The 27923-nt window shown below is 43.8% G+C and overlaps 2 protein-coding genes across 2 annotated transcripts; both read left to right on the forward strand.

Annotated features, from left to right (window-relative positions):
- Positions 1-1750: 1750 nt before the first annotated feature.
- LOC128302615 (uncharacterized) lies at positions 1751-8987 on the forward strand. The gene is given in 11 exon segments (XM_053039480.1): positions 1751-1877; positions 4334-4493; positions 4581-4915; positions 5002-5213; positions 5365-5481; positions 7099-7228; positions 7296-7679; positions 8178-8408; positions 8497-8715; positions 8789-8964; positions 8967-8987. Coding segments are annotated over 11 exon segments (2112 nt in total).
- Positions 8988-16563: 7576 nt separating this feature from the next.
- On the forward strand, positions 16564-21818 carry LOC128302616 (uncharacterized). Its single transcript, XM_053039481.1, has 10 exons — positions 16564-16657; positions 16736-16931; positions 17006-17552; positions 17633-17752; positions 18573-18699; positions 18774-18940; positions 20665-20863; positions 20965-21192; positions 21298-21525; positions 21667-21818. The coding sequence occupies exons 1-10, from the start codon at positions 16564-16566 to the stop codon at positions 21816-21818; spliced, it is 2058 nt and encodes a 685-aa protein (XP_052895441.1).
- The last annotated feature ends 6105 nt before the right edge of the window (positions 21819-27923 follow it).

The raw sequence follows: 27923 nt of genomic DNA on the forward strand, positions 1-27923 counted from the left end.
TCACATACAGTGGGACATCTTCGGTACCAACTATGTCAGCACCGAAACGTATAAATATTAGCAATGCTTCAGAACCGGATACCGGATGTAGCAAACAGAGCAAACGTCGGGATGACGCAACCTTCACGAAGGAAAACTTTGCCGGGTTTTTTTTTTGCTTCGTCAACCAGTGCAGTCAGTGGTCAGCAAACTTTTCCAAAAAAAGTTTGCCTGACCTTCAGAACTACAAGGCTTGGGCCATGTGTCGCCTGAAGGTGCGTTTTAATTGGCGGCAAGAACACATTCAATGTTGTGCCTGTATCTGTTTGCCTCCATCTATCGTACTCACGACTAAGAACTAGAGTTATACCATTTCCGTGAGAGGTGGGAATTTGTATCGAAATTCTATATTTATATATAATATCTCATATAGCCCTTACACACTCCCAGCGAACACGTAACCGTGAGTGAAGTTCGACGTGTTTCCTAGCTGAGTTTGAGGCTGTATTTTTCTTCATGTAATTGGTTTCCTATTATTGATGACATCTTTTAAATATTTCCGAATAATACATATTAGATAATACATTTTCCAGGTATTGCGCTATAGAGCAATAATTCACTCAACAGGTACGAAAACCTTGTTCAGTTGACAGCTGACCACCGTTGTTCTATGTGTGTTTAAAGATCAATTTGTCAATGAACATCCAAATCAATCTCAATAATTTCGAAAAAAAATACAATTGCAAGCAAAAATTTATTTAAAAAAATGTATTAAATATTACTGTCACAAATTGCTTGTGTCAAAGTTGTCCTTTGACAACCATAAATCCAAGTAGCTGGTGGCGTAAATCTATGAAGAATGAATTTGCCGACCACTGACACAATCATCTTATCTGCAACACACATCCACGGAAGAAGCGTTCCGTTCGTTTCTCATTCAGATCATATCGTACCATTCAGTAATGGAAAGTCCAAAAGAAGAAAAAAAAGCCATATTTAAACATTTTGTCAGACGTTTGAGCTCGAAGGGAACCGGAGTGGTTACAACCCACCCTTTGATGGGTATTCCGCTGTGAATAGAGCACTTTCTTCCTGTCCTTTGAAGTGAAAGGCATCATATGGCGTCGTTATGATGTATTTTTACAAATATCAAACAGTACGTAAAATAGTTGGCAAAACCATCATTTGTATGGTAAGTATATCTTCCTAGTGGTGAATTCTGCCAATATAAAAGCATCGCATTAGTTTATTAAATGTTTTGGTTTTTATATTCGTGTCTGTATACATGACTCACTTAGTAACATTCTGTCTCTTGAAAGCTTTATAACTTTTGTATACAAAAAAAAACCTTATTTCTGAGCAGCAAACCAAACTCAGAATGCTCCCATAATCGGACACTCATCAGAAGAAAAGAAAACAAAACCAAACATGTGACAAACTTCAGGCCACGCGCCATCGGTCGGTCTGGCACGCCTGGCGCATTGTGATGTGATAAGCGTGTCTTGAACAAAAAGATTAGTGTTTAACAGCTTACACGAAATAGAATGGAATTTTTTCAACCTATGATTAGATCTGCGTGTGTGTGTTTTTTTTAAATACAGAAGTCAAATTTTCTTTTGATTAATTTGTAACAAGTGAGTAAAAAACACCACACTGATAATCCACTGTTCGTTGGCTGGCTTACTACGATCGGTCGGTTTAAATAACCGAGAACCGCTTTCAGATTTAGTTCTACCCGGTAAAGGCACGCGATTGGCCACGCGTTCGTAAGATGAGACCTCGCGATACTGCAGTGCTGGTCCCGGGGTCATTGCTTTGGCTAGTTTGGGGTGCATTGTTTTCATCGACATTACCGAAGATCGATAGTTTCGTAGGATTACCACTGTCAACAAAGCCGGGTGAGTGGCATCAGTGGTGGAAAAGCGAACTTTACGCCTTAAACCGCTCGCAGTGTGTTTTAACTTTTTAAGAAGTGCGTAAAGGTAAAAAAAGCAGTGGAATATTTCAAAGGTTCATCAGTTTTACTATTTCATTAGTTTTCATTTTAGCAAACGGACTTAACATATTTGCTTCTAGCTGTGCTATGCAATAAAGTTACATGAATTGCGCAATTTTCCTGCTTCAATTCCATTTGCTCCAATCTCGTGCGAAGTAAAAAATTAACTCACGGCTGATAATACAGAGCCATTTTTTGTATCTTTCTATCACAACTTTAATTACAAAAAAAACGACGATTCCATTAAGATTGTACGTACGTCTGGTACGTTCTACATTATTCCGATGGTAATTGATACGAGAGTGAAGCGACTAAAAAAAGCGAAAGAATCCAATCGAATCACCAACAAAAAAAGATTGTTGAGAGCAATAAAAGTGTTAACCTATAAAAAAAGGTTCATTTTGTGTTGAAACAGGAAGTATTTGACTGTTGCTTTCTGTATTTGTAAAAAAAACGGTTCATGAAGCAATGAAGTAGTTATTTGTTATGTGGATGATGTATTGATCAATCATTGTTAAACAACTCCAGCGTAATAATTAATCAACTATAGAGAAAACGAATTCCTGTTTTTAGTATTCATTTCCGCCGAATAAATTTAAATCAGTCACTGTCTAAACTCCTTCTGTAGTCCAGAGTCTAGATTATTGATACAATTATCTGACTCAATGATCTTGCTAAAGCTAACAAGAATTGTGCCTAGGGTTAAGTTGTATCACCTGATGTACAACGATGGATGAAAGTCAAAAGTAAAGTAAGTGAACTCGAAAGTGTAATTTAGTGTCCCAAAGTCTATATAGTATACAGGTCGATGCATATGCAGAGTAAATTGGCGTGGGAACTTGTTTGGCAGTTAGATGAAAAATTGTTAACGTTTTTCGTCCTTACAAGGCGAATCTTCCGAAGGGTGGACTAATCGGTCATTTAGGAGTCTGAACTTCAACCGAGAACGCTACCAACAAACCATTGGTGGATTCTACGCTATTCGATGTTGGGTCGCTTGAGACCTCCCGTTGCAAGATAAAGATAAGCAAGATAAAGTGTAAAAAGTGTTTGTATTTGCCTCTGTTCGTGTGAGGTAAGAAAGAAAAGGGATCCCTTGCAGGTTGGCGAGCACTGATGGGCGCCAACTACCATGCCTTCAAGTAGTTGAATCCGCCACAGTAGCTATGTATTGTGCATATTTTGCGTACTTTGTTAGTTTTTTGTAAACACTTTTTCATTTAAATGTCAAAATCAAGCTCAAAATAGTCAACTATATTTGGACTATGCATCGACCTGTATACTATATAGACTTCGGTCTGTCCTTTCGCACATACGTCTGCATGCTTGGTACACTTTTTAAAAATATTTTGTGTGCTCATTAATTTCCTGTCTAAGGAATTTTTAACAGTTTTCTTATCTCAGAACCCACTGTGAATATTTGAACCTCAGAACGTATTGCAGGGCATCATCCAAGTAGCCCAGTATCACCATTGGCGCTGACTTTAAACTCATTCAAATGTTGACATCACCTATGATGAGGAAATGTTTAAATCTTTTTTCCGAATTCTAAGCCTTTTATTTAGCTGGGCTGTTGCGTTTTTTTATTTATAATCCTTGCCTCGTTAATCTAGAATTGGACCGGCGATTGTTCATAATAACGAAAAGTTTCAACTGATAATACTGATATTGGAAAAATGTAATAAACACGTGTGCAAGTAGCTATTTCCGTTGCAATCATTGATTACTTTTTCATGCACAGTGAAGGCAACAGAGACTACCTCAACTGAACTCACTATGATCATCCGGGCCTTATCAAAATTTGGCATAAGGAACAGCTCAGTGGGAAGGACACGGTAATTAAACTCCAATAAATGCCAGAAGCATTTTATTTCTTTTTATTTCACCCAGTAATGGTGATAGTATTATATTCTTTCACACTAACGCTCAAGCGGTGTTTTTCGTTAACTTATTTTCACTTAATCGTACCTTACTGGCCGCACTGATTTCAGAACTGTGTTTTTTGGGAAGTGTAATATGTTTTTAGAAAAATATTAATCATTAAGGATAATCTCATACCCAACGCAAAGGAAAAATAAATAAATGAATAAACCTCCCCAATAAACCAACCTCTTATCAAAAATTTTCCAAGAAACTCTAAAAGTTGCTGGACAACATAAATTGTTCACAGTTCTGTGTTTTAGTTGAAGATTATAAAACCAGCGCTCAATATTAGCGCTCAAACAGCGCAGATTTCTGGTTTATTTGGTAGGGCTTAATTTTAATTCGACGGAAGTCATACATTTAATGCATTAGTTCGTTCGATTGATGGTCAGAAATTTTGATGGAACAAAGCTTAACAACGCATTCCATCTACAGCACGACTCTGGCCGCTGCTACTACAACTTCCCAATACGCCCCCACCCACCGTAGAACGGGTCGTACCGGGTGTACAGTGTGACCGACCGTGCACTTCCGATGGACCACCGCTAACATGCCACTTTCACTGGAGGTTGGAAAACTTCGCCACCATGGGATCGTAAGTAAGCCAGTGCGATAGTCAGCAGTGTAGATTTGACTTCAGCAGCAGCAGCAGCAACTGATGCCATCTTATCATCCGCCACAGCTCCTGCCAGCACTGTTGGCGTGGCGTCCGAAAGCACTGCTTCCACCGGCAGTGCATCACAGCGAACGGGATGGAGCGTGGCGTTTACACCATCAACCGACGCATCCCGGGACCGGCGATACACGTCTGCAGGCACGACATCATCGTGGTGGACGTTGAGAACGAGCTCGAGGGTCTCGGGTCGACGATCCACTGGCACGGGTTCCATCAGAAGGACAGTCCCTGGATGGATGGAGTGCCGATGGTGACCCAATGCCCGATAGCGCAGAACACCGTCTTTCGCTATCGCTTCCCGGCGGTGGAAGCCGGCACACAGTTCTACCACTCGCACACCGGTAGGTGACACCGAACGGTACCTCGCCGTGGCCAATTTGTACTAATTATTTTTCGAAAAACACACAACCCTTTCCAACCCTTGCAGGCTTTCAGAAGGCGAACGGACACTACGGTATGGTGGTTGTGCGCGACCCGGACGATCTCAATCGGGACCACTATGACTACGATCTGTCCGAGCATCGGATCCTCATCGCGGACTGGACGCTGGACATGGTGGAGAAGTGGGTACCGGGCGTCGCCACCCAGTCGATGCGCGTCGACTCCATCCTCATCAATGGCCGCGGGCGGTACTTTAATGTATGAATAATGAATTTATCCCTCGCACCCCCGCACTGCCCTGCACGTCGATGGGTTGGAGGGTGAGGAGGGGGGGGGGGAGGTAAATTAAAATTTATCGAAAATTATCCTCACCATCCACTCGGTTACACCTTTACCCATCCACACGCAGGAAACGACCGGTACTCGAACGAACGTCCCGCTAACGGTGTACCAGGTGGAATATGGCAAACGGTACCGCTTTCGGTTGGTCAGCAGCGGAAGCCAGTACTGTCCGTTCCAGCTTCAGGTACGTACTAGGTTTGGGGGGGTGGAGGGGGGGGGGGGGTTGGTATTCGGGAAAAGTAGTTCAAATATTATAATTACGTTACGTGCTTTACATCCCAACCGTCCCTTCCCCATAGTATCCCTGAACCATGGCGGGATACCATTTGGCTTTCCACGTTCCACGGTTTGGTCTTTGTGCTTCGGAGTGGCCAGCTGCAATTTCAATTGCCAAAGCGTGCGCGCGCGCGCTCGCCCGCCGAGGTGCCAATTTGGGAATGAACAATGTTTCTCAATTACTCACAGCGTATGAATGGGGATTTATCGCTATCCTATATGGTACCGGGAGCAACGATTGTCCTTAAACACATCCCCGCACATGGTTGCCCCAAAAAAATGTAACACACGAAGTTGTTTCGTTACGTTTGTTTGTTCAATTAAATTATTTCTTCTTTTAATACATTTGAGCAGGTGCAAGCCGAATATTGCCGGATACATTTTATTTAATCTTATTTTAAAGTATACTATTTACTATGACCGACTTCTGCTAATATTTACCTTTTTTAAAAAATGACTTACTGAAATTATTAAATGATATATCTTTTAGTGTTTCAAAGAGGAAAATTAATGAGAGTAGACCTAGTGCACCAGTAATTTACCAGGTTAACAATTATGAAACCGGTGTTCAATCATAAGTAACGCTAGTGTTATACGCGTTCCCATACAGAAGTGTTTTTCTCTGTTATCTATCAACAAATACCAGTTTGTAATTCGTCGAATTTTGACCAACAAGACAATATGTTGTGGACTCTACAATGTCGGATTTCGTGACGGAATCTTCCCATTTGAGGGAAATTTTATTTTCTGCTTTCACTAACAGAAAAAAACGCGGCCGTTACACATTGAATGCTAGTGGAAGTTTACGGTGGAAATGACTTACGTGAAGCACAGTGCCGGGGATGATTTCCAAAAATCCTGAAGTGGCGATTAGGATGTTAGAAGCGAAATGGACGTGACAGGCCTCCAGAAGGCTTGAAAAGGATTAACTTCTGGTTGGTAGAATTTGGTCTTGTAGTCGTTCAATTGGAGTGTCGCTTCTACGACTTTTTTGTTCGGTTTATAGAGAGTCTTTCGACTGCCTTAGCCCGCTTACTCACCAGCCATCAGGGACTTTCCCCATTTGCATCGATGTGACACGCACTTGCCGAATGGGGCTTTTATTCATACGAAGACATTGAAAATTAGCTCAATAATATGTTTGTGAAAGTCTTTAATTGACTAAAGAGATAGCTTAAATGTGTGTCTAAATACGGCGTATACAAGAAATGGACAATAAATGTTGGATAATTTTTGGAGTATCAAAAGTTGATATCAGATATCTGAGCATATCCGGAAGGTGCATATCAATACTGACTCCCGGAAATTGTTCTTGGATACCTTGGATACTTGAATTTTCATCTCACATGCCTGGAATAAGTTCCTTATCTACGAGATGCTCAAGGGCATAAAGACTTACAAATAGAGACAGTTACTAAGACTGATGCACTCTGCAGATCTACTACCCTTCTACAGCAAAATCTTCTTCCACAAAGTCACATGTCAACCAATTGAACCCTGTTTCCGCTGTTCTGTTTCTTGAAAGATCCAAAATCACAGTATGTTGATCATCTCCACCGATGGCGGAACAGTGCAGCCTCAGCACACCGTAGACACGCTGGTGTCCATCTCCGGCGAACGATACGATTTCGTCCTAACGGCCAACCAACCACCGGGTGAGCCATCGTAAACCATCGAAAGTAACCTCACGCCAAACCAACCCAACCGTTCAACTCTTCGCAGGCAATTACTGGGTACGTGTCCGAGGGATCGGTTTCTGCGATCCAATGCGCGTGGAAGATTTCGCCGTCCTGTCCTACCGCACAGCGGTATCCTCCATCCCGGACAGTGGGCTGACGGTGGCGCAAACGTTGGCCTACCCGAAGGAGTCGCCGCCAGCGTACGATGACCCATACCCGGAAGGTATCGTGTTTAACCACCAAACCGCACCCTGCTACACCCCGCACGATACGTACATCTGTGCCGCGGATCTGGAATCGTACGAGGTGTTTCGGGACGATGCACTCATCGACGCCGTACCGGATCATACGTTTTTCCTTGGGTTTAATGTTATCAGAGCGAATAATAGCTTGCTGTTCTCGGATCATGGTTTTAGCCATTTCGCAAGTAAGTATTACGCGGTCAGCACATACAACCGTTAACGAAACGACCTGGGGAAGCATTTCCTCGGCAACTCACCCATCGATAGGTAGGAAATTCTTGCAAACATAGAATCATCACTTCATAATTGCAGATAGCTTAAGAGCTGTGAAGACTTTGTTTGGAAGTTATTTAATTTATGTCTTGCCACCCTCAGTTGCTTTGCCTTCCGGACGAAGCGAGCAAGTGTCTCGAGTGCTGGAAGAACTCAGGAAAATATGCAAGATTTAATGAAGATGCTGCCACTAATTAAATTAGTTATGGTGCAGCTCTCGGAAAGCCTTCCGAAGCTCCGGTGAAGCTACCGGTGATTATTTGTGCTGAGCTATTCGTGCGCCATTGTCCATTCCAGACCTACACTCGTACACGGTACTGAAATACGACCATCCATAATCGGAGCTTTGCTGGCGTTTTCAAAAGGGACTGACACAGTAATTAAATGGAATGCATCCTTTCGTTTCGCAGCCGTCCTGGATGATTTCAACACGATCGGTGCAACGAACATGATCAGCTTTGTGCCACCGTCCTTCCCGCTGCTGATCCAGCCCGAGCTGATAGTCGACGAGAGTGCACAGTTTTGCAACGCTAGCCACAAACCGGCCCACTGTACCGACGACCGGTTGTGCTTTTGCACACACCGCATAAAGGTGAAACACAACGATGTCATCGAGATCGTACTGCACGATACGGCCAAGGGTAAGCTACAGTTGGACAGTGGAATGGCATTAGGCCACACCACGGATTGATATCATCGCTGATGCACTCTTGCCCGTGCCATTTGCAGTGGAACAAAAGTTCTACCATCCATTCCATCTCCACGGGCATCGATTTATAGTGACCGATTCTGGTCGCTTTCCGAGCGACATCCTTACGGATCAGATACCATACCTGCGGACTCTTCGTACCATACGACGCCCAAACGCACATAGCCCACCGTACAAGGATACGATGTCCATACCGAACCGGGGCTACGTGCGGGTACGGTTCCGTGCGGACAACCCGGGTAAGTGAACGCTGGTGTGGTGTGGTGTTCAGTTGGTCGCTTTCTTTGAGACGCATTTCTTCGTGTTTTGCAGGCTTCTGGCTGGTGCACTGTCACTTTGAATGGCATCTTGCCAACGGTATGGGTCTGGTGCTGCAGATTGGTGAACCGAACGAAATGCTCAAGCCGCCGGCCAATTTCCCCCGCTGCGGTAGCTATCAACCACCGCTGGAGGCAGCCGATCAGGCAATAGGCAATAGTGCAGGACCGCCATAATGCGATGTGATCCTTAATTTATCGCCCAAGCTAATGTTGGAGCGTGTGGCTAGGCTAGGAATAAATTGTGAAATTATCTTCGAACCAGAATTCCTTCGCCGTGCTACATTCGATGTCTTTGCCCTTTGTCACGATTAAGAGAGATGACTTTATATTGATATGATTGGCGTGCGGAGGGAGTGTGAGACATGGTCAATATTTGCGGACGTGTGTAAATATTGCTACTGAAATCATTTGGTTGGCTAATTTCAATGCTTTGATAGTGGAGTGTTGTGATACGAAGAAGCGGTAAGATCATTTCCGTTTTAAATAATCAATAGCTTTAAAAGAGCTCTCATCAGCTCAAACGAGTCTTTAAAATATATCCTCTGTTCCCTGTTGGATATCCCCGATTCAATGAGAATATCAGGCATTAAAATCATTCATCCATAGCGTGTCATACTGGGAGGCTATTTACTCTTTTATGCTTCAACTGAGCTGTTTGCATCTGCTGGAGAGTCTGGACAGTTGTTAAGAATTATTTGATGCTGTGTGTTTGAATATGTCCCACAGTCTTCTTTGTCATCTCTGGTCCTCGTCTAGGATAGTGCTCTCGTTTTGTTTAAACATCATGCTGAACAGTCTTCGGTTCCACTTCAAGGTAGTTTATATGCATTAAATTGTGCATCCATGTATCGTTAGTTTCGAAGTCGAAGAATCTGTTTCAATCGTAGGATATTTTGTGTACTAAAGCGAGCAAACTTCGGTCAAATGAATGATAGTTTACGATTTCATAGCCTTTCATGCTACGGCGTTGTCCACAGTTACAAGGATACACGTTAATTTTGTGTCTGATAAAATCGCACTAACCAAACTCAAGGCCATACATCGGTGTCATATTCGAAACATACAGCGAAAACATGATACGTTAGTTAACTGTACCATGTTCAATCATCGCTCAGTCATTTATCGATTTCATCCTTCATCACTATCGGGTAGTTAGACAGTCATATACTCCCGGCTTAATCGATACATCACGCAATTACATCCCTCAATCACTGTTGACCGGGAATTCCACAGTCTATTCACGAGCGCTTCATTATGGAGCATTCCGATGAAGGATGACGATGGCTATGCCAATTATTAACGTCGTGTTCGATTATGTTTACAACAAGTCGATGGAGCATGTGGCAGTGAAACAATGCAATGGAACCACATCGCATGTTGACCCATTTCGAACCCATTTCTTGGGTCATGCAGATAAGCGCCTGCAAGGTATGCAATGAGTTGTTTCGCGCGAAGCATCAGCTCCTTTAGTACAAATTAGTACAGCAACGATCGTGCGTGTGTTCTTGCAATACTCTCTCAATTTATACAATGCTTTAATGCGATCCTTTGATGAAATGTTCCTTATTTTACTTATTATGTGAATTAAATGAAATGGTATATTAAAACACATACAAGGAATAATTACTATTCATGGCTAACACACATCAAAGGTTCACTATTTCGCTCATACACAAGCAAACACTGAAAACATACAAATTTGACCCCTGGAACACGCAGGTAGCTCCATCAAGACGTCCCCTAGTGACAGACTGCTAACGATCGACACCTTTCCCTCGTTTGAAATTTCTAATCAACCGAAACTGATTGACATACCGTGACCTTTTTTTTGTAACATGACATCAACATGATTGTATCGAACAATAAGGTCTGCCCGTTGCTTGTGAATAATAAATGATGTCGACCGGCTGGTGTACATATCTGGTTAGTCGGTTGTCGAACAAGGAAATGGCAAAATTTCAAAAAAAAAAACATGTGTGAGGTTCAGGCGAATGCAAACCACATGATAATGTACAAGAAATAATTTATTTTTATTTTACACCCAGAAACAGGCATTATGTTTTCCTATTGTGCCATTAAAACACCTCCGGGAAAGAAACAACACTAAATATCATCCTTTTTTTTGCGCGAACAAAACCGAAAGTCATTACAGATTGTGATAAATAGTACAAATTTTCATCAATACCCTTTTGGCCTTCACGACCCGCAACCCGCCGGTATTATTTAACAGATGTGACATCCACGGGCCAGAGTCAGAAGTCTATGCATTAACCTTCGCACAAAACAACTGTTGCCTAAGCGGGGGGAAAACAACAAACCCCCGCACAAATGTCTTGCCGACTCGTCATAACCCATTTCGGGGTGGCGTCACCCTCTGCCCGGTCCCGATTCGCATGCGGTAAAGCTGATGTAATTTGCCTAATTGGCTCTCAGCACAGTGGAGCGAACCGCAGGATGTTTCAGATCAATTTGCCGTCATGTGTAGGAAGAGCAAACCCGAAGGGTAGTAGTACTGTGTTTGTTGAACAATTTAACGACTTACACCTTCCGGGGTTACGGGCAGAAAAATCAACGGCCCTACGCACCGGCCCTACTGTGGCCTTTTGTGGATGGCGTAATCAAACGAGGCCGGAATCCTGCATAGATTTCAGCAATGACGGTTGAGCAGCGGCAACGTAAAGGGATCGAGTAGGATTACACCGGGCTGAATATAGTTTTCCCTGTGAACAAATATTTACATTTCACCGAGGGAAACTGTTTACTTTGGACGTGCGTTTCTTTTCCTTTTTTTTGCAAACAGGGAATACGTACGTAAGAGAGAAGGTAGAAATTATCGTACGCATCGTTCCAGCTTCTGTGGGAACACATACTCTAAGCGTGGAATAGAAAAGAGATCCTTTTACGGTTGGAACAGATTTGCCGGCTAGAATTTAAACGTGTCTCGTGATGTGATGTAACTATCGCAGTTGAAAAGCACACCACCGGGTGGCAATTTCTTTTGCAATCCATTTGAGAAGTGAAGTGTAAGCGTTAGCAATTCACTTTAACCAAACCGAGTGTGCACGAAAGGGAAAATGTGTCTTATCTGGTGCGAGTGGCAAACCCATAACGAATTATAAATTTGCAACGTTTTCCAGACAACATGCTGCTGGTTTTTTTTTCTTCTAACCATCCCTACCGCACGCTTGTATGTGGTACGTTATTGCCCCTTTTTGGATGGCAATAAATTGCTTGTGATGAACAATTTTGCTTCATGATTGTCACAATTAGCATCGTTACTTACTTTAGATGATCCAGGAAAAATACATCAGCAATAGTGTTCGTTTTTTTCCCCGTCCGAATAAGCACTGAGAACTAACTGTGCTCAGGGATGAGCAACCTACAAAGAAGATATGTATGTTTCTTTTGAATTATGGGAAAAATTTGTACATGGGCATGATTAGATTTCTTAACTTATCTCCTTATCCTTATTTCTTATTCCTTGTTAGGTGTAATTTTAAAAGTTTCATAACCCCTCAAAGAGACCTCATGACCCATTCGATGTGCTGAAGAACTCTGTACCTTGAATTTTGCAAGATTAGAAGTGAATATCGCGTTTTATTATGGTACACTAATTTCCCTAGTGACAGGTGACAAGTGACAAATGACAAGTGATGCAGGATATCCAAATCAAATTAGGTCAACGGATTTGGATTAGAGTTGCATCAGACAACTGATGAACGAAATTAAAACCATGCGACCCATGTTAGTGATTTTGTGAACAAGACTGCCTTTCCAGCTACTATTAAATACTAGCAAAGGAAAGCCGTCGGTGCGCTTGTAGTGTCACTCGTGTCGGAAAACTGAAACTCTCCATATAAATCAATTTCGAACAAGAACCGTTGCTGTTAGCATATTCTTAAATTGGAAACAATGTGCAAATGTTTTAGGAAAATTGATGCTGATTGACTTCACATTAATCCCAGCAAAGTAAACTACATAAGTAAAGTTTACGTTTATATTCTATTATTATGTTCTATTTGTTTTTTATGTTGTTGTTTATGTTCTATTTGTTATCCATTTTCTTCAATATTTTCGTACAAGAAGTGTAAAAAAACATGTTACGTTAAAAAAAACGTTTGTCGAACAGCGAAGATTCAACCTGTTCAATAATAAATTAATTTGGTGGAAATAATCACAACATGTGTACAACTTTAAATGTTCTTCGGGATGTTAAAGGAACGTTCAACGAACATTGGGTTCATAATGACCCACAAAGCACTACACCCGAGAAAGGTTATATTGGAGGTCTTCTATAAAGATTCTTCTTCAAAGATGTATTGAAGGTTCGCTACAAGTCGCTTGAAACCAATATTTCTTTAAAATATAAAGTAAAAATGTGTTAAAGTGCCTAAGGTTTCCCTACCCTGGATCGTATAAAACCGTCTTCACCCATCCCCACGTTTTTCATCGAGAAGAGGGTAAAACCAAGCGAAGTACAACGAATGTAAGAAAGTGCATAAAAGAAATCATAATTCTACCTCACGGTCGGCAGTTCTTTCCCCCTCGTTCACAACGATCTCAATTTGTGAACCACTTCACCGTACATTATCCATCTGTGCGAGTACGGCCGAGAGATCAACTTACCCTAGGACCCCTCACGCTTTCTTCGGCGTACAATTCGTGTCCCCTTTGCGTACAGACGTGCGGCATTCGGTCACAGATTTTAATCGAATCAGGCCCCGGAACTAATTTACACTGAACTTTGCCATCTAGCGCACGGCTGTCGGGGAAGGGATCTTCCGCGTTCTCGGGGTGTTTGCCGGTGGTGTAAGGAATCACCACAAACAACATGCCATAATCTTGTAACAAGCGAAGGACTAACAACACACGCACACACACATACGTACTAACTAGGGGAATTACACTTTTTGCTATCCAAGTCAATCCTCCAAGGACAGCGTAAACAAACAAACAAAAAACCAACCGGATCTTGGATTCCATCCTGTCTTACCAACCAAAACTCCACACATACACACAACTAATCAAATACACAAAGCTTCATTTCGATGCTCAAAGAAATGGTAAATCCACCGCCTGCTGTTCAACCACCATTGGGATTTACTCCTGCCGCCAGAGCACCGAAGCAAAAGCGCTGAATGTCACTCATCCAGCAACCACGTGGTACCGATAGCACGAACCAAAAAGAAAATCGTGGAAACGCAGGAAAATAGCATGTGTTAATTGCGTATGCCACCGGCGGCATTTGGGCGTAGCGTATCTGTTTGTTGAAATATTTAGACGTGCGGCTTCAACTTCTGCGTTGAACGATAATGCATTCAGCAAACATACGCGCCTACTACGCGCGTTGATTACCCTTCGAGAATTTAACAACCGCTCATAGCCTAAACAGGGTTCTTCCGAACGAGGGTGGTTGTCAACTCTAAATAGGTTTGTTGGAGGGGGGGTGGTTTAGCTTTTGAAGCACTTTAGATGGAACTTGGTAATGAATTCGAAAAATTTCGGAAAACTCCACCAATATCCTTACAATCCGTTCGGTATTATCAGCCGATGTGTTAGACGCTCTTTGAAGCGCACCCGGCAAGAACGTGGTTCGAATTTTTGGTCGTGGTCTAAAATGTGTAATATTTAAATTCATATCAAGTCCACGAAAACCGTAACCCGGAAGCAGCAACAACGTAAACGAGAGCAAAAAAGCAACAACAGATGCGATAGACATCATGCAAAAATGCTGTCTTTGTACAGCGGCACGACCATGCCATGTGTGCCGAGCAAACAAATCATCGAACTACCGGAGCCGGATGGAATGTGAATGGAACCATCCTTCCGGAACTGTGGAATTGAATCGGTTCCCCGTTAAATGTTGTCCTGCTTAGCTGTGGGCAGGGAGCACGGAGCGGAGTAAAAACTTTTCATAAAAGAACGTACAAACACCAAAAGCTACCCCCCCTTTGAAAGCAGCATGATCGTGTGCTACTGCGTGAACCATTGCCGCGCCATACGTATAGGTGAAATTACATTTCTTCTTCAAAGCAACTCACAAAGCAAGCAAAATAGCCAATTTGATGTTGTGTTTCACATAGATTTCCTCTTTTTTCCGCTTGCAACGTCAGTAAAGGATATTTCTTTTGGAACATTCGGTCGAGCAACAAGAAGAAAAGTCAATCCCACGCTCGATGATTGCAATGGGGGGTGCGTGTTGCCGATGGAACGATGGCGTCGTAAGCTGGCCCTGTTTTAGGTCCCAATTTAAAACTTTTCAACGCATCCAACCCGTTAGCGGTCGTTGAAGAAATTAATTAAAGAACCATGTACCATGTTTGTCGACTGCTGCTGTTTTGCCACACTGATATGGGCAGCGTCTTTTGAACCGAACCTACAGCAACATATGTGCTGTTAGTACCGAACGGGTGATAGCAGACAACAAAACAAACTGTTTCTTTTGTCGATTAGTTTTCTTTTATTATTTTTCTAACCATCTTTTTTTACGTTTTTGTAGTTCGCACTCTGCGCCACCAGGGCAAACAACAACTGATTGGGCAAAAGAGATTATAGTTTGGAAGTTTTTTTTGTTGTCCGAATGAAATGTTGACACTTTAACGTTTGAATATTAACGTCACGGTAAAGTGTGGCGTGCTATTTATTACATTTACGCCTGATTCTTTCATAAACCTATAATTGAAGTAATGTGCGTATTTAATAGACCATACAATTCAATTAACCTTAAAGTTTTGCTAATCAATTATTTTAAAGTCTTTAAGTGAAGTTAAGAATGAAAGGAAAAGTAAAGTACCAAGAACTTAAAACTTCAATTTAATTTAAACTAAAAATGCGATGATAGCAATGTTAAATTCATAAAATCAGCATCTTAGAAATGCGATCTGACCGTCCTTGAGAAATAAAAGTATTTTTAAAAAAACCTGCATCTCATTCGATTTGAATCCTGGTTCTTGGAATTCTTGAAAATATAGCTGGCAAGGAGCATGAATGCTCTTCTAGGTAGAAGAACAAAGTGAAACCCGAACAAGAAATAAAGAAGTTTACGCAAAGTAAAACCAAAACAAGGAACAAACTTTTTAAATACAACATGCGAAAATGTAGCTTTTTTAAGACCAATCCCCGTGAAGCTTGGAAAGCTGTTGAATTTTTTTTATGCACTTCGGCATGGGATTCGGTACTGGGGATGTCCTGATGAAGACCAACTAAACCGACTGTGGTCCACCAGAAACAAGTTCTCGTTTCCGCATTCCCAATGGCATTTGATCTCGTTAAAGCATTCTTTCGTTTCCCCAGAATAATTAACAAAAAACCTCATCAATCTGCTCGGTAACTAACGAAATCGTGTCCACGTCTAGAACATGGCAAATCTCTTCCAATTAAAACATTGTCCCATGGATTGTTAGTCCTTTTTGGTTGTGTTTCATCAATGCTCCCCATTTCTTACCCGGTTGGAGGCTTCTTATCTCACTAACCACAACGCTCAAATCAATGTTCATTAAGGCAGCAACGTAAAATAGCTTGTGCTCAACAATACATCACATACACACAACCCAAATCAACACGCGCATGATGCTGGGTCAGTTCCGATTCCAAATCTCCATGCCGCTCCGCAGTGATGTAACAGGCACGTGGTTTGGGTCACAATTGATTAAGCGTTAATCCCGACAAGGAGGATGATAACAGCTGCTAAAATTCCGGCTGCCGAAATGTACCGCCCAGCAAAGAACCCGGTCCGGTCAGTGTGTGAGAACCGCTTGGTGCGAGAGGATGGAGCATAAACGGTGCTACTTCCCCATCTGGCTGCTAGGGGTGGCAGTGTGTGTGGTGTTTCTGGTACGACATACGACCTACCCGAATGCGAGTGAGTTTAACCTGTTGCAAGATGTTTGGTGGTGAATGGAATTAGCATTCTGGTGGGTCTTTTTTCTTCTGGTGATAGTTTTCCCTTCCATGGGCAAATTTATGGCTGGACCGCGACTGTTGCAGACAGTAAGATTAGCGAAGGATCGGCCATTGCCGTTGCGCCTGGCGGAGTTTCACGATGGTGCCGAGTGTGATCGTGTCTGTACGGAACGGGAAGCACCACGGGTGTGTTATTTTCGCTGGCTCGCGGAACAGTATGCCGCGATGGGGTCGTAAGTATTATGCTCGTCGTGACCTGGTACAAGAGACACCTCACTCACGCCTCACCGTGGTTCCATCTCGGCAGTGCTTGTGGCGACTGTCGTTGGGGTAACCGGAGCCACTGTTTTCACCCACAGTGCATCACGGCCGACGGTATGGAGCGTGGCGTTTTGGCCCTTAACCGACGCATTCCCGGACCCGCCATACACGTGTGCCGGCACGATATGGTGGTGGTGGATGTCATTAATCACATGGATGGGCTTGAAACCACGATTCACTGGCACGGTGCCCATCAATACGATACGCCCTGGATGGATGGGGTGCCAATGATCACGCAGTGCCCAATTCCACACGGTACCGGCTTTCGGTACGCGTTCAATGCATCCGAACCGGGCACACAGTTTTACCACTCGCACGCCGGCCATCAAAAGGCGAACGGACACTACGGACTGTTCGTGGTCCGGTCGCCCACCGACATCAATCGGCATCTGTACGATTACGATCTCAGCGAGCATCATATCGTGATATCGGACTGGACGCTCGATTTGGTGGAGAAATTCGTTCCGGGACTTCAGAGCAGTACGGTGCGCATGGACTCGATACTTATTAATGGCCGAGGACGGCATTTCGATGTAAGAAGGCGGGATAGTGAGAAAGTGAAACCGAAGGTCCTTTATCCGTGCGAACTTATTTGTATACTATTTTGCTACAGGAAGAGGAACACGAACTACAAGTGCAAGCACCGTTGACAGTGTATCGGGTAAGGAAAGGTTACCGATACCGCTTTCGAATGATAAGCAGTGGAAGTCAATTTTGTCCCTTCCAACTTCAAGTAAGTACTGTCAAATATCTTTAACCAAAAAAAATTAACCAAAAAATCATACAATAATTTACAAAAAGGACTGTGTTTTGGAAGGCTTCTTTGACCTGTGGGAAAAAATACGTGAAAAGATGCGCTAGGAGCAAAACTGTGTTCATGAAGCCTGCATCTCATTTAATTAGACCCTGCTTCCTAGAAAGTTTAACATTAAACCTAGCTAGAAGCGTAAATGTTGCACGGATTGCACAAAGATGGTATTCTCCCATGAACAGTATTTGGGTGGAATAAATTATTTTTAAATTAGTTACACAACAATCGATTTAGAGTTAAAACGAAATTAATAATGAATGAAGAATTCTTAATGAAATATAATTTTATAATAATAATTCGACATAAAAGTAAATAATAATTTGAAAAACATAAGAATAATTCATAAATAATACATTTTATAATGATACAAACGAATGATATGAAAATCAAACGCAATAGCATCAGAAACACGAACAAACAAGGAGACAAGAACTAATTTAAAAAGAATACTAAATTATTTTTTTTAATCGGTGAAATATGACAACATTTTAAACAAGTTTTATAAATTATTTCACAACTTTCATAAAAACTAGAAAAAAACTATAAAATCTAAAGCATTTCCCGTAAATTACTCGTGTTAAATTAAATACTTTACATAAACGACCTTCCCATTTTGATTCTTTTGGTAAGCCTTGCATGGATTTGCTTTTCATTTCAAATATGAAAAAATAAAACTAATGTCCTTTTTTATTTTCTGATTCTTCTACTGTTTTATGAATCCTAACAACTTCCGCACAATTAGATTGAAAACCATCGAATGCAGCTGATTGCCACCGATGGAGGCGCCGTGCAGCCCATCATGATCGATACGCTCATCTCAACCTCGGGCGAACGGTACGACTTTGTACTGTCGGCAAATCAGAAACCAGGTACGAGCTACTGCCCAAACAAAATAAAACCCAACCCCGTACACCCGTCAGTCATTAACTTTTAACCATGGCAGGTAACTACTGGGTGCGGGTCCGTGCCATCGGCTTTTGTAACGTTGAGCGAAGAGAAGAGTTCGCCATCCTGTCGTACGGCGACGAAGCGGACAGCGTACCGGAACTGGAACTGGCCTACCCGAAGCACACGCCACCTGCCTGGGACGAACGATTCCCCACGGGGACGGTAAGTGAGCGTCTAATCGTCACCCACGCGCCAACGAATAGCTTCAAGCGAATTTGCACGTGGGACGTGTCAACGTGTCCGTCGGACCGTGTGGCACCCAGAGCGCCTTGCACTGCGCTAGCCCGATGATGAAAAGGACTCTTCGCAAAACGAGAGCCAGAAAAAAAACACAAAACGGTCTAGGCTAGTTAACATACACCACGGGGATAGATGTTGCGTCTATCCAGTGCTAACCGAAACAAACGACGTTCATTAGGCGTTTATTTTATTTCACCGTTTTTTTTGTTTTGTTTGCCCATTCTTACGACCGTCTCTTTTTTCTGTTTCATCATTTAATCATTATCGCCCACTTATCTCCTCGGCGAAGTGTTTAGTGGGCTGCTCGCATTACTTTTCCAGTGGTTTTATTATTTCTCCATGTTGGGGCCACTGCTAAGCGATAGGTAAATAGCTTCATTTATTTGAATGACTAACTTCATTTACCTCCAGCTGTAGGTGTATAATTTAGCGCAGTGAAAAATGTGTGCATTGTCTGAGGCAAACAGCTTCGTTATTTTCGTTACATCTGTTACACTCCATTTCTCACTTTAATTTGTTTAACTTAAACTCATTTTTATTTAGCTTACTTAGCTTTACTCATAATTAGAAGCCATTTTGTTTGTCTCTATGTGGCTCTTCATTGTTAATCAACCTTTTTAGGAAAACACGAGCTAAAACCTTTCCAAAGTTTGCTCGAACCGTGATAGAAATTTCATTTCATTTTAAAACGGTGAAAACCACAGATAATTTATTGATTTTGTTAGTCTTTTTAACTGCACAGTGCGTACTGTAACAGTACGAGCATTCGGTTTTAATGTTTTAATTACAATTCTGAAGAGATAGCTAAAAGAGGTTCATATTTTTACAGTCATTATTACACTTTTTTCATTAAGAAAAATTAATTTTTGCACCAAATAACGTATTTCTATTTCACGACAGTTTCACGAAATTTATTTATAAAAGCTCTCATTTAGTTTTTATATTTTTTTTAAATGGGTAATAATAAGTCGTGGAATACACTTTTTCTAAACTAGCTCTTTATTCCTCGAAGATCATATTCGAAATGTCCTTTTTAAGAGCCTTGCAGCAAACGACACGACTCGCCGTATAATTATGGCAGGCACTGTATATTTGTCTGTTCTATAAGATCTTTGCCCTTGGTAGGATAAGTTACTAGAACTTTTATCATTCCATCTTCATATAAACTCATATATATATATATATTATCCTCTACTAATATACTAGGAAACTCCTGTATTTAAACCGATATGAACTGAAGTAATAATATAACTAAAGAAGTCTTTATCTCAAACAGTGCCTAATTTTGCACCATTCTGAGCGTAATAGTAACCTTGGTGAGTAAACCTTTGCCGGGCTATCAGGCTAAGCAGCCCATTCATTTTTAAAAGTTCCCCTTACGGATAAATGGCCAACCACTCGAAGTGCACCGTTTCGAGTGGTCTCTGCGTACAAGGCTACTAAGAAAAGCTCTCCATCGTCCAGCTTGCTTTTCCTGTTTGTTCAACAAAACACCACCATCACCAACGTTCAACGAAACAAAAAATCCCGGCGTGGCAAAAATAGTCATTACTAATAACGGTCCACTTGGCCGGCAAGCCATCATTGCTGCCAATCGTGATGTAACCGGTTCGACTGCTTTCCGTTTTCCTCCCGCTCACGTCCAGGTGCTCAACAATCCGAACGCCACGTGCTACGTACCGGACGATAACGATCTGTGTGTGGCCGATCTGGAATCGCACGAAGTCTACCGGGACGACGCACTGATCGATGCGGCCCCGGACAAAACGTTCCGCATCCTGTTCAACACGTTCACCGCCGACCCGGCCATCCTGTTCTCCGAGCAGGGTTACGTCCGGTACATGAGTAAGTTGTGCCCGCTCAGTGACACGCAACACCGGCACGACCGTGACGTTGGTTTTGTCCATTCGATGTAATTCCTCTTTTTGTGTACAATTTGTGTACAGCCGTGGTGCTCACGCTCAACAACATTGGCGTCACGAACAACATCAGCATGGTGTTCCCGGACTTTCCGCTGCTCACGCAACCGGAACTGATTGGCGGCGACGGCATGTTCTGCAATGACACGCACCGGCCGGAGCGCTGCAAGCCGCACCACGCCTGCTTCTGTCTGCACCGGCTGAAGGTGGCGCTCAATGACGTGGTCGAGATGTCGCTGATCGACGACGCGGAAGGTACCGATAGCGGGTCCTGGGCTACGCTAGTCGTTACATAAATCGTACGCATTTCTAAAAACAAAAAACCGGCCACTTTCTCTTCCTGCTGCTTCCATCGAACAGTGGTCCGCGATCTGTACCATCCGTTTCATCTGCACGGGCACCGTTTCATCGTTACCGGGATGGGTCAACTGCCACAGTTCCGGACGCAGAGCGAAAAGGTGGAATTTGTCGAGCGGAATCGCCGGTATGCCCGCACGATGCCCAGTGACCATAACCCACCGTACAAGGATACCGTATCGGTACCATCGCGCGGCTACACTCGCATCCGGTTCCGGGCGGACAATCCAGGTGGGGGACACACGCGGGGAACGTTTTTCTACGTACCATTTTAATTTTACACCCATCATCTACATTTTTGTTTTTGTTTCCCTTTCTCTCTCTCTCTCGCGTTCGTTCCCTCTCTCTGTTTCTATTGCTTGATCGCGACAGGATTTTGGCTGGTACACTGTCACTTCGAGTGGCATCTCGGTATCGGGATGAGCTTTGTGCTGCAAGTGGGCGAAGTGGACCAGATGAAAAAGGCCCCGAGAGACTTTCCACGGTGCGGCAGTTACAAACCGGACATCTACTCCCAGGGCTAGGGGAAGTCGCACGCCTTTATAATGGATGTTTTTATACGGCCACCATGCTTCATGGCAATCATATAGTTACGTTCAGATTGGCACGCGTGATGCGTCCAAACACCGCACGCTACAAGCTACCGCACGCTCGTGCTTCAGTGCACAGCTTAATGCAAATAGCAATCTAAAATCATGCGACCGAACCGTGTTTGATTGGTCATGTGGTTGCAGTTGTAGTTGTAGTGATTATAGTTTTATTCTGCCGAAAGGATAACGGAAGCTGATGGCAGTGTGACACAGCGAAATGTATTATGATATTTGCGACATAAGACGTAGATTAAAGTAGGCGCTGCAGAGATTTGTTTTAAAAACAAGGCAAATTGTAGTTTGTTGCTCCTGCTAATAACAAGCTTTAATAAATCAGCTAAAGCTAAAATAAATGTTCCGATTAGAATGTAAAATGCACCACAAATTGTTCAATAATTTGTAGCAAATGTAGGTGAATATAAAATCTACATTAAACAAATATGTTTTTTCTTTACTTTGTGGGTTCTTTTTTATAATGCTATTTTCCACTAGATTATGTCAACCGTTTAAATCTCACTACAGGTAGATTCTAAACTCAAGCATTAGAGATGGATAAATCATTCAGGGTAGGTCGCGTAATCTTCAAACCTAACCCTCGTTAATGCTGATAATATGGAAAATTTCAATTAATGGTTCTGTGAAGATATTATTCTGTTCCCAAGCAAGATATAAGAAACAAACACCAATCAGTTTTAATTTTACAAAATTCAAAGACACAAGACTGATCTCCAAATTGGACTTGGAACTTAGTGATTTTTCTTTACTTTATTCAAAATTCGCGTTATCAGCTCATTAAGCCCATAAATATTATTTCACCGAAGGAAAATTCATTGTAAATGTAGGAGGTTTTCTTTTCTACGTTAAAATATTGGTTTTGGATCATAAAAAGCTTATTCTGCAGGTGAGTTTTTTGTTTTTTTTTTTGTCGTCTGAGTCAAATGTTGATGTAGACGGACTCGTCCTTAGAATATTTTGCGATGCTAATGGTGCACCGTTGAGAAAAAGGATAAACGCCGGAGGGTATGCAAAATGAAAGTTTCCATCATGGACAACCCAAAGCAGACTTGTCGGATTCACAGCAGAGCAGTTCACTTGCTCTGAAAATAATGAAAGTCCGTAAAAACCATTATCGGGTTGGAAATAAAAATACTGCAGAGCTGTCCCGTTTATCACAGGACAGGACCGGTTTGAAATCCCATCCACAACAAACCTCTCCAAAATACTATGGGGTACTCCAAAATACTCCAGCCAGCGGCGGATCAAACGGTAGGCGGAGTAGGCGGTCACCTAGGGCCTCGCCGTGTTGGAGGCCCCAAACAACTTGTGCCGATTGTGCGATTTTTGGAAATTTAGCAGCAGAGTTAATTTATAGCATAAAATCTAATTAAAAAGGTAGAAAATTGGTTATCCTTGGTTAGATAATTTTTTTTTTATTTGATTAGCTATATCGGCCCGGTTACACGGCTACGCAAGAGAAGTATGCAGTGTATTCAAACTCATTCTTCTTTATCGGCACGACATCTTTAGGATGTTTAAGCCTACCATTTCTATTTTTTTACTTTATTTACCCGAAGGATAGTCAGTGCAGCGTACGGAGGTTTGGTGGTCCAAATGAATTTTTTCCGTGCTCCTATCTTGTACAGACCGACTGCGCTACCAATACACCATCTGGCCGCCCCGTGAACCCTTATATGCCCTTTTACTTCAACCTATTCATGTATTCTGTTTCTTGAACGGGATTTTTTCATCTGTTCGTAAATGATCCTACCGTTAGATGCTAGAATAGAAACCATGCTTGTTTTCACTTCCGCAATATTTGCAAGCTATTGCCATTGCGATAATCGTGGTGTGGTATTGTTTTCTCTCCCCCATTGAACCGTGAAAATGTCCAGCCTACGTGTTTCGAAACAGTATTTTGGTGGAGTATTGTGTTTAGTATTTCGATTGTCACAATTTCTGCAAGTTTGCAAGCCGGTAATGATGTTATAATTGACACAATCTGTCAGTGTACTACGACATAGCTAGCATTGTCATAGAATATGAATAAAATCATATTGCAATCACTAGAACTTACTTTTCCGTTCGATATTTGATACTTCATGGTTCTTGGAATACCATTTATGTCTTTCTAGATTATTCCTTATTCGAAGCTGGATTGTAGGTTCAGCTTATGTCCACCCATCCCAAACTGTCCAAACACTTCATCATATCCCCGTGTAGAATACTGTTCAAACTACATTGTTGTAATCTCGGAAACATTTGCATCGTTGTTAGACTGAAATTGTTTTAAAATTTCCAATTCGAAATCCATACGGTTGAAGATCATCGCCGCGAAATCGTTGATCTAGATTAAAAAAAGAACACGAAAAAGATACTTGAAGAAATCAAGTATGAATTGATATAAAAACGATGTATTCAGTGAAGAACCTATCATAATAGTCTTGCTAAAACATTGTCGTGCGTGCTGAAAGCGGTCTCGTTTTTTTGCATTGAAAACTCAGTTTGTTTGAGAAAAAATAGTGAGTGCTTTGTGGTGTTGTATCCCTATAATTTGCTACTGACTATCAAATTGTGCCTGAGGAGCACATAGTGTGTTTCGTACTGATGTAAATGTGCAAGTGTAAATGTGACGAAATGATCGCAAGTGTCTTCACAATGAGCGATGAGATCGGCCCAGAAATTCTTGGATTTTTTGACGCACGGACAACCGACCTAAAATTGGAGCATCAAACTTAATACGCGAAAATCAAGCGAACGATCGAAATTCACATTAATATGTGCCACTAGAGTTGGCAAAATGCTGACAAATTTGCCCAATGACCAAATCTGCTGGGCAACTGTGAAAACCACTATGCCGCGCACACAATTGTTTTCAGATTTCAGATACCAGGAGAGCATGGTTACCCAGAGGTGACATCTGCAGCTTGGGACAAATTTGCCCATCAATAAAGCGGAAAGCATCCTTCATCTCGCTCAAACTTTTCAAATTCCATACAAAACCAGCGGTTTTCCGATTCCCGATACCAGGAAAGCATCCACGGAAACCGCCGAAAAGTATGCAATGTTTAAACACTAATTTTCCCGTTGGTCGTGAAAAATTTCTTCGAAAACTACCAGTTTTTGAATGTATAATACCAGGAGAGCATGCACGGAAGAGGTAGCTCCTGGTACTGCGCCCGAAAGTATGCAATCAACTTGCAATGCAATGCGCCGTAAGGTATGCAATCAACTTGCAAAGCAATGCGCCGTAAGGTATGCAATCAACTTGCAAAGCAATGCGCCGTAAGGTATGCAATGTTTATACACTAACTTTTCATACAAACCAGCTGTTTTCGGATTTCCGATACCAGGAGAGCATGTCTCTCAAGAGCTGACATCTTCCTTCCCCTTCCCCCCTTCCCACTCCACCCTTCTCCCTCCGCCATTCACCCTCCACCCTTCCCCCTCCCCCTTCCCCTTTCAATATGGCGACCAAGATGGCGGCCAAGATGGCGGCCAAGATGGCGGCCAAGATGGCGGACAAGATGGCGGACAAGATGGCGGACAAGATGGCGGACAAGATGGCGGACAAGATGGCGGACAAGATGGCGGACAAGATGGTGGACACAAGATGGCGAACAAGATGGCGGACACAAGATGGCGGACAAGATGGCGGACAAGATGGTGGACAAGATGGCGGACACAAGATGGCGGACAAGATGGCGGCCAAGATGGTGGACAATATGGCGGACACAAGATGGCGGCCAAAATGGCGGCCACAAGATGGTGGCCAAGATGGCGGACAAGATGGCGGACAAGATGGCGGACAAGATGGCGGACAAGATGGCGGACACAAGATGGCGGACAAGATGGCGGACACAAGATGGCGGACAAGATGGCGGCCAAGATGGCGGCCACAAGATGGTGGCCAAGATGGCGGACAAGATGGCGGACAAGATGGCGGACAAGATGGCGGACACAAGATGGTGGACAATATGGCGGACACAAGATGGCGGCCAAAATGGCGGCCAAAATGGCGGCCACAAGATGGTGGCCAAGATGGCGGACAAGATGGCGGACAAGATGGCGGACAAGATGGCGGACACAAGATGGCGGACACAAGATGGCGGACAAGATGGCGGACAAGATGGCGGACAATATGGCGGCCAAGATGGCGGACAAGATGGCGGACAAGATGGCGGACAAGATGGCGGACAAGATGGCGGACAAGATGGCGGACACAAGATGGCGGACAAGATGGCGGACACAAGATGGCGGACAAGATGGCGGCCAAGATGGTGGACAATATGGCGGACACAAGATGGCGGCCAAAATGGCGGCCACAAGATGGTGGCCAAGATGGCGGACAAGATGGCGGACAAGATGGCGGACAAGATGGCGGACAAGATGGCGGACACAAGATGGCGGACAAGATGGCGGACAAGATGGCGGCCAAGATGGCGGCCACAAGATGGTGGCCAAGATGGCGGACAAGATGGCGGACAAGATGGCGGACAAGATGGCGGACAAGATGGCGGACACAAGATGGTGGACAATATGGCGGACACAAGATGGCGGCCAAAATGGCGGCCACAAGATGGTGGCCAAGATGGCGGACAAGATGGCGGACAAGATGGCGGACAAGATGGCGGACAAGATGGCGGACACAAGATGGCGGACAAGATGGCGGACACAAGATGGCGGACAAGATGGCGGACAAGATGGCGGACAATATGGCGGCCAAGATGGCGGACAAGATGGCGGACACAAGATGGCGGACAAGATGGCGGACAAGATGGCGGACAAGATGGCGGACACAAGATGGCGGACAAGATGGCGGACACAAGATGGCGGACAAGATGGCGGACAAAATGGCGGACAAGATGGCGGACAAGATGGCGGACACAAGATGGCGGACAAGATGGCGGACGCAAGATGGCGGATAAGATGGCGGTCAAGATGGCGGCCAAGATGGCGGACAAGATGGCGGACATGATGGCGGCCAAGATGGCGGCCAAAATGGCGGCCAAGATGGCGGACAAGATGGCAACCAAGATGGCGGACAAGATGGCGGCCAAGATGGCGGACAAGATGGCGGACAAGATGGCGGACAAGATGGCGGCCAAGATGGCGGCCAAGATGGCGGACAAGATGGCGGACAAGATGGCGGACAAGATGGCGGCCAAGATGGCGGACAAGATGGCGGATAAGATGGCGGACAAGATGGCGTACAAGATGGCGGCCAAAATGGCGGACAAGATGGCGGACAAGATGGCGGTCAAGATTGCGGCCACGATGGCGGCCAAGATGGCGGACAAGATGGCGGACAAGATGGCGGACAAGATGGCGGCCAAGATGGCGGACAAGATGGCGGACAAGATGGCGGACAAGATGGCGGACAAGATGGCGAACAAGATGGCGGACAAGATGGCGGACAAAATGGCGGCCAAGATGGCGGACAAAATGGCGGACAAGATGGTGGCCAAGATGGCGGACAAGATGGCGGACAAGATGGCGGACAAGATGGCGGCCAAGATGGCGGACAAGATGGCGGCCAAGATGGCGGACAAGATGGCGGACACAAGATGGCGGACAAGATGGCGGACACAAGATGGCGGACAAGATGGCGGACAAAATGGCGGACAAGATGGCGGACAAGATGGCGGACACAAGATGGCGGACAAGATGGCGGACACAAGATGGCGGATAAGATGGCGGACACAAGATGGCGGATAAGATGGCGGTCAAGATGGCGGCCAAGATGGCGGACAAGATGGCGGCCAAGATGGCGGCCAAGATGACGGACAAGATGGCGGACAAGAAGGGGGACAATATGGCGGACAAGATGGCGGATACAAGATGGCGGCCAAGATGGCGGCCAAGATGGCGGCCAAGATGGCGGACAAGATGGCGGACAAGATGGCGGACAAGATGGCGGACAAGATGGCGGACAAGATGGCGGACAAGATGGCGGACACAAGATGGCGGACAAGATGGCGGCCAAGATGGCGGCCAAGATGACGGACAAGATGGCGGACAAGATGGAGGCCAAGATGGCGG

This window comes from Anopheles moucheti, chromosome 3 (genome assembly GCF_943734755.1).
Source record: "Anopheles moucheti chromosome 3, idAnoMoucSN_F20_07, whole genome shotgun sequence".
NCBI lineage: Eukaryota > Metazoa > Arthropoda > Insecta > Diptera > Culicidae > Anopheles > Anopheles moucheti.

Coding starts and splice junctions, on each gene's coding strand:
- LOC128302616 (XM_053039481.1), top strand. CDS start 16,564: ATGGAGCATAAACGGTGCTACTTCCCCATCTGGCTGCTAGGGGTGGCA. Junction 16,658..16,735: donor TACGACCTACCCGAATGCGA/GTGAGTTTAACC, acceptor TTCTGGTGATAG/TTTTCCCTTCCATGGGCAAA. Junction 18,941..20,664: donor AACGATTCCCCACGGGGACG/GTAAGTGAGCGT, acceptor GCTCACGTCCAG/GTGCTCAACAATCCGAACGC.